The 14,418-nt window shown below is 36.8% G+C and overlaps 1 protein-coding gene across 7 annotated transcripts in view; it reads left to right on the top strand.

Annotated features, from left to right (window-relative positions):
* RMDN2 (regulator of microtubule dynamics 2) overlaps window positions 1-14,418 on the top strand; it is a 63,616-nt gene that overhangs the window by 15,944 nt on the left and 33,254 nt on the right. For 4 of the 7 annotated variants that reach the window (XM_058668061.1, XM_058668062.1, XM_058668063.1 and 1 more), the window contains exons 1-4: window positions 57-200; window positions 786-1,436; window positions 10,463-10,637; window positions 11,702-11,804. In XM_058668061.1, the coding sequence (XP_058524044.1) occupies window positions 184-200; window positions 786-1,436; window positions 10,463-10,637; window positions 11,702-11,804 (946 nt within the window). In that variant the 5' untranslated portion in view covers window positions 57-183. Of the gene's footprint in view, window positions 1-56; window positions 201-785; window positions 1,437-10,462; window positions 10,638-11,701; window positions 11,805-14,418 lie in introns of those variants that run through there. The other 3 variants (XM_058668065.1, XM_012926246.3, XM_058668060.1) reach the window with 2 other exon arrangements.

Below are 14,418 nucleotides of genomic sequence, written 5' to 3'. Positions count from 1 at the left end.
TTTTATACTAAACTGATGTCATTAGATTCTAGAGTTTTTGTCATCACATTCTGAGTTATCACCACGTTGATTCCACATGCAGCTTAAATATTCAGTGTTCTGACCTGTTCCACCTGCACAGGGCATATTACGGCTCAATGATGATGGCCTAGAAGGGAAGACTTAATTTGGATTAAATTCAATATGGGAGAATGCCTAAGGTAAGCCTTTAAAAACACTTAGTCACATGTTTTGTGCACTAAAAATATTGCAAATATCATAAACCAAGCTTTAGTGGTTCCTTTAGCTTCCCATAACAATTGGCCATCTGGAATGTCTGTATCTAGTTGAAGCATTGTCTCCAGATAGCTTCAGCTCCATCCATGGTTATTATTTTATAATACAGCTAGTGAACAGGGTATTTTATTCTACTCAAATCTTTCCAATATAGTAGTTAAGAGTCTCAAACAGATATTTTCATTTCTTATATCTAAAATCAGAATTTCTGTTTTCTGTGTTTCCAGAGAATCCTTTAGCTTCCCTTTATCTCTTTGACTGCTTCACTCATTCTCAGCTTCTCTCCCCAAAGTTTGATGGAGTGGGGAGCTCCCATGTGGGAAGATAGAGATAACCTTTTAGACCCACATATTCTGTTGGGCACATGTATGCGACCATCACCTTCACCCACCCTGCTTTCCATATTCTGTATTATTTTCTCTATTAGTGAAGAGGTCGTTAGCATCCTTTGGCAGGTGTCCATTCTGCTCCCTATTTTTTTTCCCTCATTTGCGCTTTTTTCACTCTAGTTGCTGCTGTGAGGACCGAGTTACCACAGAACCGCAGCTCCCTGGAGCCTCCTCTCGTTTACAAGCCTGTGGATCTTCTGGTTTTAAAGTACCTCATCCATCTGCAACGTATAAAGTCCATTCCCCCAGAGGAAGTGCACAGTTATCTTTATCAAATACATCTACCTCCTCATTTATCTCTGCAAAACGATATTTATCCGGCAGATTGCAGAAAAGCTATACTTTCCCTTCTGAGCAGCAAAGTAGAGCTAACTTTGAGTCCCAGGAAGAAGCAAGTTCCCCCGATTTAAATGCTTTTTCAGAGTCACTTGCTGCCTTTCCATCTCGAAGACGTTTCTCGTCCCGCAAACTCAGCGTTGTTTCGTATTATAAGAGTGCCATTTTTTGGACTCCCCAATTAAGTAATCAGGACATGTTTAATCTCAGTGAAATAGAACTCTTTTCTGAAAGCCCAAATAATACTGATGCTAAAAAGCATATGACTTTTTCAACTTCTGAATTTGGCAATGAACATTTTTGGGACTTTGAAACAAAAACTACTTCAGACCATCAGAGCACTATTGATAAAGTCGCACATCAACGAAGCACAGCATCCCTGGGTTATCTCCCAACTGTCATTTCCTCTCACGGTGATATTCAAGAAGATAATCAGTTCAGTAAATATCCAAAAGATTCTCTTTCTCCTCGGTCTCAAAATCACATTGCAAATTATTCTCCAGCTATGACTCAGAAGTATCACCCTCAGAGTATAATTTCCCTTACCCTCCATAATGTTGGATTTTTTCATGTTATAAAAACCCTAGTATTTTTATTCCATCTCTAGATGAAGATACCACAGGTCTCTTTCAAGATAAAATCTTTGCTGTTTCAGGTGAAGATGAAGACAGTCAGTAAGGTTACATTGGACTTTACCTTCCCTAGGGTAGCTCAAATCAGACATTTTCTACCAGACACACTTCATATCCTGCTGTAGTTGGTGCTCACTTATCAAAAGAGTCCCTTCTCCTTCCTAAGTTCCACTATATTTTCTGAAAAATATTTCTACCTTGCAGTCTAAGTTTAACTTCAGTTGTTGTAAAAGTCACTAAAGTAAAACGTAGCTCATTGACATTTTTGGAATATGGAAGTCAAAAATAGTTTCACTTGTTTATATTTTTTTTCTTCAAATTTACTGCTTAGAAGTTGGCTGGTCCCAACTTTTTGAGTGACTATGACAATACTTTTGTTCATTGTACAACCAAGCTTTGATGTATACATTTTTCAAATCAATGCATTTTTGGAGAGTTGTTTTATCCTACTCTATTCATTAGATACAGTACCTACATGGAATGTAGAGCTCTGTTCATCAGTTTACCTGCTGGATAGCCCACTGTCTGGTGGTTTTATTAGCTCAACCAAATTGTAGAGGCAGCATTGTGAAGCGGCAGGTTAAGCCTGCCCGTGCCGGTGTCCCATATCAGAGCTCTGGTTCAAGTCGGCCTTCTCTGCTATCCAATCCAGCTTCCTGCTGTTGCATCAGGGAAGGCAGTGGAAGATGGCCTGAGTATTTGGAGCACTTGCCACCCATGTGGAGATGGATGGAGTTTCAGTCTCCTGGCTTTGACCTGGTCCAACCCTGGGTGCTGGGGCCATTTAGAGAGTGAACCAGTTGATGGGAGATCTCTGTCCCTTCTCCTCCCCTATCTTTTGATCTTTCTGCCTTTCAAATTTTGGTACTTCAGCAGAAAGCTAGTTAGAAGTGGACCAATCTTTCACTCTAGAATAAGATGCCAGCTTCACAAGGAGTTGCCTAATCTACTAATCACAATATCAGTCTGTCCAAAACAAAAAATGTTAAAGATTTATTTATTTTTATATGAAAGGCAGATTTTACAGAGAGAGGAGAGACAGAAAGAGAGAGGTCTACATCTGCTGGTTCACTCCCCAGATGCCCACAGTGGCTAGAGCTGTGCTGTTCCAAAGTCAGGAAGCCAGGAGCGTCTTCTAGATTTGCCATGTGGGTACAGAGGCACAGGGGACTGGAGCCATCCTAACTTGCTTTCCCAGCCCATAAACAGGGAACTAGATCAGAAGTGGAGCAATCAGGACATGAACCTGCACCTATATTGGATACCTGTGCTGCAGGCAGAGGATTAGCTTGATGTGTCAACACAGCAGATCCCAAAATTTGTTTATAAAAACTTTTCAGATTTTGTTTCTGCTAAATTGAAGCTTATAAATATGTTCATCTATGTAACTGCATGGAAAATTTGTACAGGCAATTAAAAACACTCAGAATGTAGTTAGACTGTAGAAAAAAAGGAAATGGTATTATTTTCAACTATTAATTACAATACAATGCCCCCAAATCTCAATCATTAGGCTAAGATATTATTTTTACTTTTTCTTTTCTCTTTATCTTAGCACATACATATTCAAAAATTATTTTTGGATTTTTGTAGGTGTTATGAAATGTATATTACATACATAAAATTTACCATCTTAACAATTTTTAACGTGCAGTTTGGAGTTATCAAATGCATCTACACTGTCATACAACCGTCATCCCCATCTGTGTAACTTTTTTCATCTTACAAAACAAACACTGCACTCCACCTCTGCCAACCATCATTCTACTTCCCATCAGTGATATTGACTGTTTCCAGTGCTTCATATGAGAAGGGACCTCAAACAGTTCTCAGAAAAAATAAAATATAAATTTATTTTGGTGCAATAGATATTTGAAATTCTAGAAATTTGGAAAATTCTTCATTTAAATGGAATAGTACTTGTCTTTATGACTGACTAATTTATTTATTGTAATAAACTCAAGGTTTGTTTATCCATGTTGTATTATGTATCTGAATGTACCTTTTTAAAGATCAGTAATACTATATCATATATGTATATCTGATTTTGCTTATCCATTCATTGATAGGCAATTTTCATTGATTCCATTTTTAAATATTATGAATAATGCTTCCTGTGAGCATGGGTGTACAATACCTTTTAGAGACTCTGCTTTCATTTCTTTAGAGTGTATAGCCAGAAATGAAATTGCTAGATCGTATGATACTTGTATTTTTCATTTTTAGTGTTCACCATATTGGTTTCCACAGTGGCTGTACCATTTTGCATTTCCGTCAGGAATGCACAAGGATTCCAATTTCTTGACAACATTGGCTGTTTTGTTTTGCTTTCGTAGCCCTACTGATTGGTGCCAGGTTGTTTCTAATTGTGACTTTGAGATCATTATTGCTATTGATTACTGACATTGAGGATCTTCTCATGTGATAACTGATCATATATATGTTATTTGGAGGGATGTCCATTCAAGTCCTTTGTCCATTTAAATTGTTCTTTATTTGAAAGTCAGGGGGCCCGGCGGCATGGCCTAGTGGCTAAAGTCCTTGCCTTGAATGCCCCGGATCCCATATGGGCGCCGGTTCTAATCCCGGCAGCTCCACTTCCCATCCAGCTCCCTGCTTGTGGCCTGGTAAAGCAGGAGAGGACGGCCCAAGGCTTTGGGACCCTGCACCTGTGTGGGAAACCCGGGGGAGGTTTCTGGTTCCCAGCTTCGGATCGGCACAGCACCGGCCGTTGCGGCTCACTTGGGGAGTGAATCATCAGACGGAAGATCTTCTTCTCTGTCTCTCCTCCTCTCTGTATATCTGACTTTGTAATAAAAAATAAATAAATCTTAAAAAAAAAAAAAGAAAGAAAGTCAGGGACACACACACAGTTTTTCCATCTACTGGTTCACTCCCCAAATGGCCAGGCCTTGGACATGTCAATTTTAGTATATGTGCTGCTGAAGCCTGCACTGGGTCTTTACAAATTTGAAAGCCAGGAACAAAGTTCAGGTCTGCTTCATGGGTGGCAGGGACTCAACTACTTGAACTACCATCTGCTTCCCAGAATGCACATTAGCAGGAAGCTGGAATCAGGAGCAGAGCTGAGACTCAAACCCAGGCACTTTGATGTGGGCATCCCAAGCTGCATTTTAGTGTCTATGCCAGACGCTCTTCTGTTCAAATCAAGTTGATTTTTTTTATGTTAGTTTTAAATTTTTTATTTATTTGAAAGAGAAACAAACAGAAGGATCCTCCATCTGCTTGTTCATTCCCCAAATGCCTGCAACAGCTTGGGTGGGGCAACGCCAATACCAGGAGTCTACAACTCAATCTAGGGCATGTATTTGTGTCAGAGACACGAGTACTTGAGCCCTCATCTGCTGCCTCTCAGGGTACACATTAGCAGGAAGCTGGGTTTGAAAACACAGCTTGGTCTCGAACTCACGCTCCTATATGGGATGCAAGCATCCCAGCGAGCATCTTAAATACTGGACCAAACACCCACTCCAGAAGAGGCCAACATTCTTTGGCATGTGGATATCCAGTGTTTAAAGAGACAGTTCCTTCTCTGTTAAATGTGTTTGGCATTGTCAAAAGTCATTTGAGCATATATGTCTGTTTTGACTGTGGATTTTCCTAATTGGCCATTTGTTTGCTTGCTGACTGATTTGTAGTGTGCCTACAAAGCTTTTCCTGCCTATTGTTGTCTGCTTGAGACATCCAAAAGAAAATGAGGACCTGTTCCAATATAACTAGGATTATTCACCACTGATAGATTCCTGAAAAACCACATTTTGTTTTCACACTGAATAATGTCATGTTCTTAAGTGCCACTGTGCTGTCAGAGATCTGTTGTTACTAATGAGGCAATTAGTTGTTGAAGAGACAGGGAAATGGCAGAGTTTTTATTAAAATTGGGAGCAGAAAATAGGGTCAATAAAGTGCATGAGTGACGACTGTTTGTAAGTGAATGTGAACTTAAAGTGAATTTCTCTAGGCCTTTGAAATGAGTGTTAAGAAAATTCTAGATTTGATATCGCAAAATCTGTGAAATGCCTCTAGGTATGGGGATGATAAACATGTAATCTTTAACTCAAATAGATATAGTTCAATTTTCTCACTCATATTTGGGTGTACCCTAGTTGTTTCATCAGTAACTATTGCATTGAATGATTACTCTTAATTCATATGTAATGGTTGCACATTTTTATGGAATAGGATCTAATATTTCAGTGCATGTGAACAGTGGGAAGTGATCAAGTAATTGTCATTTACATTTCATTACCTTTTAAAATATTTGTTTATTGGAAGGGCAGAATAACAGAGACAAGAGAGACTTAAAGAGCTTGCATCTACTGGTTTACTTCCCACCCAAATGCTCTAAACATCTGTGGTGGAGCCAGACCAATGCCAGGAGCCAGGAACTCCCTCCAGGTCTCCCTTGAGGGTGAGCAGTAGTCCAAGCTTTAGGCCGTCACATGCTGCTTCTCAGGCAGTTATCAGGATGCCAGTTTGAAAGCCAAAAGCAAGGACTCAAAGAAGTACTCTGGCATAGAATACAGGCCTCCCAGCTGGTGCCTGAATTCCCTGGGCCGTAATCCCCATTCAAATCCTCATCTGAGAATGTAATTGTTTGCTTAATGTTTTGAGTCTCTCTGTGTAGGAGGAAATTAACTCTGGGTATCTTTGAACATCTTGGAGTCTTCTCTGCCGTATTTTAAAAATTGACTTTTAGAACTTTCTCATAATTTTCTGAGAAATGCCTGGTTATAAATAGATAACCCCTATCCAGAACAGCAAAGCAGTTTTCCCATATTTGAGAGTTTTTAATATGGAGGAAGAAACTAGTCCATGTGTTCTCTTTTGTTTTATTGGGCAGTTCCCCCTCTGATATGTCAATACAATATTGGTCCAATTTCTATAGTTTCATCCTTTATATTATAGCCCTGGTGTGTGTTCTTCAAAATCATAGCTCTCCTTGTATTTGTAAGTCATAGGAAATTTTTATTGTACTTTTGTCTAGCATGATAATAAAAATTTCAGTTTACTTTGGGACTGTATGAGATTTTGTAAAAATGATTTATTTATTTACTTATTTGAAAGGTCGTTAGACAGAAAGAGATCTTCTGTTTGCTAATTTGCTCTGGAAATGGCAGCAATGGCCTGGGCTGGGCCAGGCCACAGCCAGGAGCCTGAAACTGTGTAGATCTCCCATGTGGGTGGCAGAGGTTTAGTACTTGGGAGCTGGACGGGAAGCTCAGCAACCAGGACTCAAACCATTGCTCAAATAGGATACCATTGTTGTAAGGGGCCTTACCTGCTGAGCCACAATAGCAACTCTGTGTGAGAATTTTTTGTAAATCAGAGAGAGAGAGAGAGAGAGAGAGAGAGAGAGAGAAACAACTGCTAAGCATTGGATTATTCCCTGAGTGTCTACAACAGCTCATACATTGGCCAAGCTGAGGCCAGGAGCAAGACCCCAAGCTAGATCTCCCAAGTAAGTGATAGGGAATCAGCTGCTTGAGCTATCATCACCTGGTGCCTCACAGGGATGCACATGCAAGAAGCTATCATCAGGAGCAGAGTTGGACCCCAAACTCAGGTGTTCCAGTATGGGTATGGGCATCCCAAGCCACATCTGAGCCATTAGGCTAAATGCATTCTCATGAGATTGTTTTAATGTTAATATTCCTGCACATAGATACATTTTTCTATTGTTTAGATGTGCTTTAATTTCCTCAGATGATATTACATAATAATCTCCCAAAAGGGTATAAAAATCTTCTGTGAAATTTTTCTTATATTTTATATATTTTTCAGTATTATAAATGTATTAATTTATAACATTCCACCTCATAAAGTATAATAGAATTGATTTTCAATAATTGTTAATAAATTTAATATTTTAACCACATGTTTGAAAATTCTTTTAGATTCTCTATTTTATTGAATAGTCTTCCATTCAGACCAGTTCTGTTCTTTTCCAATTAACTTTCATTTGTTTTTTCTTTTTAAAAATTTTTTATGTTATTATTTTATGTTAAATAGAAATTACAATATTGGACATTAGTTTCTGTTAAATCTGAAATATTTTGTAGTTTTTTTTAAATGATCTTTATTAAATAGGTTTTGATGCCTATTTTATTTCCTGTTTGTGGGTTTGGAATTTTTTTTTGTGCCACAAAGTTGTTGCGGGGTTTATTGGAGGGAAAATATTTCTGGTAACTAATGAAATTACCAAATATAATTTTCTTTATCATACCGGAGAAATTTTCCTTTTTTAAAGATTTATTTTTATTTTACTTGAAGGCATTAAAGACAGGGAGAGAGTCAAATGAAGAGTGAGATCTTCCATTTATTGGTTTACTGCTTGAAAGACCTTCATGGTCAGGGCTGGACCAGCCTGAAGCCAGGAGCCAGCAACGCTATCCAGGTCTCCCATTTGTTTGGCATGGACCCAAGCAGTTGGACCATCATCTTCTGCCTACCCAGATGTGTTAGCAGGGAGCTGGCTGAAACTGGAGCAGCTAGAACTAGAATTGATGTTCAGATAGAATGCCAGCATTGAAAGAGGTGGCTTAGCCTGTGGCTCTACAATGTCAGCCCAATGTTAGAGAATTTTCCTAAAAAATGTTAATCTATGCTTGTAATTCCTGGCATAGTTACAATTTGGTTAGGATGTGTTGTGTCGTGTTCCTTCTTGCTGTTTTATTGAGGGCTTTTGCAACTATTTATGTGAGATTGGCCTATATGTTTTTATTACTTAGAATAAAAATGTTCTTTTTGGTAGAAATACCAGATTTATAATGTAAAATGAGGGCCATTCCCTCTTTATTCATTCTTTGGGAGGATTTAAATATATTTAATTCTTTGGATATTTGGTAAAAATTCCCTGTAAATTTCTTCTGTGTGTGGGTAAGGACAGAGGAGCTGGAGTATAATTTTAATTTTGGTTTAATTTAATGACAGTAGTATTTTAATCTTTTGTTCTGATAAAGAATAGTAGCCTTATTGAGTTAAAATTTAAGCATATAATTTCATGATTTTTAATTTATTTACAGAGTTGCTCATTCTTGCCATGTGGTATCTGAGAAACCATTGTTTAATCCAAGATAAAAGTATTCACACTAATTTTTTTCTATTAGCTTTTATAATTAGGTTTTTATGCATTTTTATTTAAATTTTTAATGTGATGTAAGGTAGCAGGTCACCTTCACTCTTTTGCATGTTGATATCCATTTGTCCCAGCACAATTTGTTGAAGAGTACTGTTTTCTCCCCTTTTGTTTTGGGAGTCTTACCAATATAATTAACCACAAATATGTGAGTTAATTTTTTTAAAGATTTATTTATTTTTATTGGAAAGTCAGATAGATGGATAGAGAGGATGAGAGACAGAGAAGAAGATCTTCTGCCTGCTGATTCACTCCCCAAGTGGCTCCAACAGCCAGAGCTGGGCTGATCTGAAGCCAGGAGCTCTTTTGGGTCTCCCATGCGGGTGCAGGGTCCCAAGGCTTTGACCTGTCCTTGACTGCTTTCCCAGGCCACAAGCAGAGAGCTGGATGGGAAACAGAGCCCCTAGAACATGAACCAGTCCCCATATGGGTTGATTTTTAGAGCCTTAATTCTTTTTTAAAAATTTGAAAAACGGAGAGAGTCTAATATGACTGCAGTTTTTTTGGGGGGGAGGGTTTGAGCAACTGGATGAATAGAGTTGTGACTGAGTGTTGTTGAAGAAGTAAGATAACAATTCACAGAGGTCTGCTTTATAGAGTCTTGGAAAGTCTTAGTAGTTATTGCGTTCCTCTCTAGAAATTGGCTTTGATTGTTTGTATTTAATGAAAGTTACAAATTATGTGACTGATTGCATGGCTGATAGAAAAAGAACTGCATTTGTGTTCTTTGTAGCAAGTGTATAGGTATCGAAAATATGTGGTAATTTTGTTGACCTCATGCACATTTGTCCATTTTTTGTCTTCCCTTATGCACTCAATTTTTCTCTTATATGATATGTATCTTTATATACCTCCTTAAAAGTCCTTTTAGAGCAGCAGGATTTAAGTAAATAAAAGTAAACTGATTACATTACATGCCACCAAAAAGAAGATATGTTTGTCTTAGCAGGATGTAGGGGGAGGTTGTATTAACAAAATCTGTTACAATTTTAAAATAGGATAGCATCTTTAACTATAAATGTTGTGTTCCTGTTGAGTTGCTACAATTTTGTGTCACCCATTCGTCAATATTTAAGATTTACTGTGTGTCAGGTTCTGTTGTGGGCACTTGATACAGCAGAAAATGAGCACTACCATCATTGAGTTTGAATTCTATTAGGGCAGGTACTGACAAAATGTAGCACATGGAGTAGTTTAGTAAATTATATGCTGTAAGATAACATATGCTGTTGAGAAAAAAGCAAGAATGATCAGGAAGAGTGGAGATGAAGGGAGCCTGGTGGGGAGGTTACAACATTAAATCAAGTGGTCTGCGTGGGTCACATTGAGAAACCAATGTAGGGCAGAGACCTGATGGAGGTGAGGGAAGAGTGTGGCACCAGAGGGAACTACACATAGAGGTCCTGAAATGGCGCATGATTGGCAGGCTTAAGGAACCAAATGAATGACAAAGGTTGTGGGAAATGCAGAGAGGTATTGAGGAACAGGAACAAATTGCATAGGACCTTATGAACTGTTAACACTTGAACCTTTTTCTGAAGTAAAGAGGACACTGTCATAGAGTTCCAGGTATAAGAATGGCAATCATTTGACTTATATTTTGAAAGGGGCATACTGGGTACTATGCATAACTTTGTCAAAGAGGTTAATGATTATTTCTGCTATTTCAGGTATATCACAGCTAACACTGACACAGAAGAACCAAGTTTTCCTGTCTCTAAGGCACTTAACACACATGTAGAGGAATTAAGTCTAGATGTCCTTCTTCAAAAGGTAGATAATTTACGTTTGAATGAGTCTGGAAAGCTGGAGAGTTTTGAACTACTTTGTGACCACAAAGAAAAGGTAGGTGATATGCTACAACCTGTTTGTATAGCTCTGTGAGGTGTCATGCTTTTGGGCATCTCCAAGACGTTGAGGGAAATGCAGCTCATTTAAAAAAAAAGAAAACTTTCTTTTTTGTATCAACGTACTTAATTCTATTTTTTTGTGAACTTGTTGAAATACCCTCAAATTGATTCATTGTAAGATCTAAATAAAACCCTGTATTCGAATTTTTTAAAAAAAGAATTCTCTGTTGGCATGGCAACTAAGAGGAAGAGCGTAAGAGTCGGAGAAATCTCTCATTCACTGATTCACTTCCCAAATGGCTGCAACAGCCAGAGCTAGGCCATGCAGAAACCAGGATCCAGTAATGCTGTCCTGGTTTCTCACTTGGTTTCCCACTTGAGTGGTAGGACTCCAAGTGCTTGAGCCATCTTCCAGTGCCTTCACTGGAATCTATATAGAAAGTGGAACAGAGGGGCTTAAGCTAGCACTCCACTGCAAGTGGAAGATTTACTTGCTGTGCCGCAATGATAACTCCTAAGACGCATTTCTTAACCGTAAATATTTGGATTTGAAATGTTGCATATGTAAATATGGGTAGGTATATGCTCATTTATTTTTATTTATTTTACTTTACTATTTTATGATACAATTCCATTGGCTCTGGGATTTCCCCTCTCCTCTCCCTAAATCCCCTTCCCCCTCTGATTTCCCCTATATTATTACAGTAGTGTAGTCCTTCCTAAGCAGGCATAAGTCCATCATTGTGTAAGTGTATCCTGACATTGTAGGTATGGACAATGACAGAGAAATTCAACATCCTAGAGTCAAGATATATTTAAGAGTTTCACTGGGAATCCATCTTTGATTTGGAAGTAGAGATGCATACTGCATTGTTTCTTCATACCTGGATATGATAGTCTCTATTAACAGTTACTGTACATCCACTTAAATGAAAAACCATAAAGCAAATCATTTATAAATGTCAGTTTATCTCCCTAAGTTTTAGCACATTGTAGTGCATACCAGTTATGGTCTAGGCAAGTTACCCAATTAACTCATATGCAATTGTATCTTTTCAGTTTAGAGATGAAGTAGAATTTATGTGGCGGTTTGCTCGTGGTTATGGAGATATGTATGAGCTGTCTACACATTCAAAAGAAAAGAAACATTATGCCAATATTGGTAAGCATTTTTTTTAAATGATCAATGATCAACCAGTAGTGGGTTTTAATTAAACTTTAATTATCTTAGCTAACCATTGGGTTTAGTTTATTGCAGTATATCACAGTAACAAAGAAAATACGTACAGTTTCAAAAAAGAAAATATTTTTATGACTAAAATGTTTGTTCTTTAAAAGTAATGGACAATGCTAGAGTAGGCAATTAAAAAAAATAGAGATTTTGTATTTTAAATTTTATAAAATCACAGAAGATAAGGCTAATTTAAGTGGCAGTGTTTCAGAAACAAAACCGAGACAGTTGTTTCCAGCAATAGCTCCCACAGTTGACAACAGACAACACATGTTATGGTTTATGTATAGAACTCTAAGTAACTCTCAGAGTTCAGTTAATATGTTTTATCAAAATTTGGTTTTCTTTTTTATTTTTATTAATATAGAGAATAAATTTCATATATTTCTTAGGGACACATCTAAAAGATAATAATAGTTCCTTTCTGTTCCTTCCTCCTTCATTCTTATTCCCTCCCTTCTTTATTTTTCATTAATTTTTGCAGACATAACTTTAATATATTCTATAATCGCATGCTTAATTCACTATTAACAATAGCATTCAATGAATAACAGGTATAAAACCACAGTTCCACAGAAGTATAAATAAGGCTAAAACCAACAATCATATCACAAGATGCTTGTTTTTTCCTATAAATATTTTTTGTATTCTATATTAACTATCACATATCAGAGAAAATATGATATGTGTCTTTTAAGACTGCATTATATCACTAAACACTGTTTCATTTGTATCCATTTATTGTAAAAGATAGAATTGATTTTTCATGTCTGAATAATTTATAGTATTCTATAGTGTATATTTACCACATTTTATTTATGTTGTTATCATTTGATAGACATTTGGGTTGATTCTCTGTCTTTGCTGTTGTGAATTGAACTGCTGTAAACATAAGGGTACAGATAACTCTTTCGTATATACTAACTTCAGTTTGCTTTGATGAATTCCCAAGACTGAAATGGCTGGACTATATGGTAGATCTGTTTTCAGGTTTCTAAAAATCTCCATACTGTCTTCCATAGTATTATACTAGTTTAAATTGCCACCAGTAGTGGGTTAGGATACTTTTTAAAATGTATATCCTCACCAGCATTTATAGTTTTTTGATATTTAGATGGTAGTCATTCTAACTGGGGTGAGAACAAGCCTCATTATGGTTTTTATTTGCGTTTCCCTGAGCCTGACCATTTTTTTTTATGTCTATTGGCAATTTGAATTTCATCCTTTGAAGAATAGTTGTTGGTATTATATGCCCATTTCATAACCAGATTGTTTTGTGGTTGAGTTTCTTGAGTTCTTTAAAAATCCTGGCTATTATCCTTTATCAGTTGCATAGTTTACAAATATTTTTCCTATTCTGTATGTTGTCTCTTTACTTTATTGAATGTTTCTTTTGCAGTGCCAATTCTGTAAGCAGTTCTGCCTGCTACACCATGGCACAGGCTTCTAGGATTCTCTGTTTTTGTGTCAGTGCCAGACTGTTTTCCTTATAATTGTGCTGTAATATGTCTTGGAAACCTGGTATTGTGATGCTTCTAAATTTGTTTTTGTTATTTAAGATTGCTTGAGCTATTCAGGGTCTCTTGTGTTTATGAATTTTAGCATAGTTATTTTCTAAAATGTCATTGGTGTTTTAATTTAGATTCCATTGTGTCTGAAAATTTCTTTGGATACTATGGACGTTTTGTTTATGCTAATTCTTCCAAACCACAAGCATGAAAGATTTTTTTCCCCATTTTCTTTTTGTCTTCTATTTCCATCTTTAGTATTTCTTGCTTTTCATTATAGAGATCTTTTACATAATTGATTAAATTTATTCCAAGGTGTTTAGATTTTCCATAGTTATTATGAATGAGACTGATCTTACAGTGTTTTCCCAGTCATGGGATTGTTTACATATACAAGGGCTATTGCTTTCTTTGTATTGATTTCATATCGTATAATTTTACTTGACTCTCTTATGAGTTCCTAATGGAGTATTTTGGTTCTCCTATGCATAATCATATTTTCTGCAAATATAGATAATTTGACTTTTTCCTTTCCAATTTGTATCCCTTTAGTTGTTTTTTCTTGTTTGTTGGCTTTGGCTAAAACTCCCAGAATTATATTAAATAGCAGTGGTGTAAGTGGGCATCCGTGTCTGGTTACAGATCTTAATGGAAATGCTCCCAACATTTTCCCAATCAGTATGATGCTGGCTGTAGGTTTGTCACATATTGCCTTGATTATGTTGAGGACTGTTCCTTCTACACCCCATTTACTTAAGACTTTTACCATGAAAGGATGTTGCATTTTACAGAATCCTTTCTCTGCACCCACTGAGATAATCATATGGTTTTTATTCTTTAATCTGTTAATGTAATATTGCACATTTACTGATTTGTGTATTTCAGAACATTCTTACATAATAGGGACAAATCCCACTTGGTCCTGGTAAATGAGTTTTCCAGTGTGTTGTTGGATTTCATAAGTATTTTATTGAGGACTTTGTATCTAGATGAATAAAAGACAGTAGTCTGTAGTTCTCTTTCTTTCTTGTATCTTT

This window comes from Ochotona princeps, chromosome 8 (assembly GCF_030435755.1).
Source record: "Ochotona princeps isolate mOchPri1 chromosome 8, mOchPri1.hap1, whole genome shotgun sequence".
NCBI lineage: Eukaryota > Metazoa > Chordata > Mammalia > Lagomorpha > Ochotonidae > Ochotona > Ochotona princeps.
Note: the sequence above shows the minus strand (reverse complement) of the source record. Positions and strands in the feature narration are given on the sequence as shown.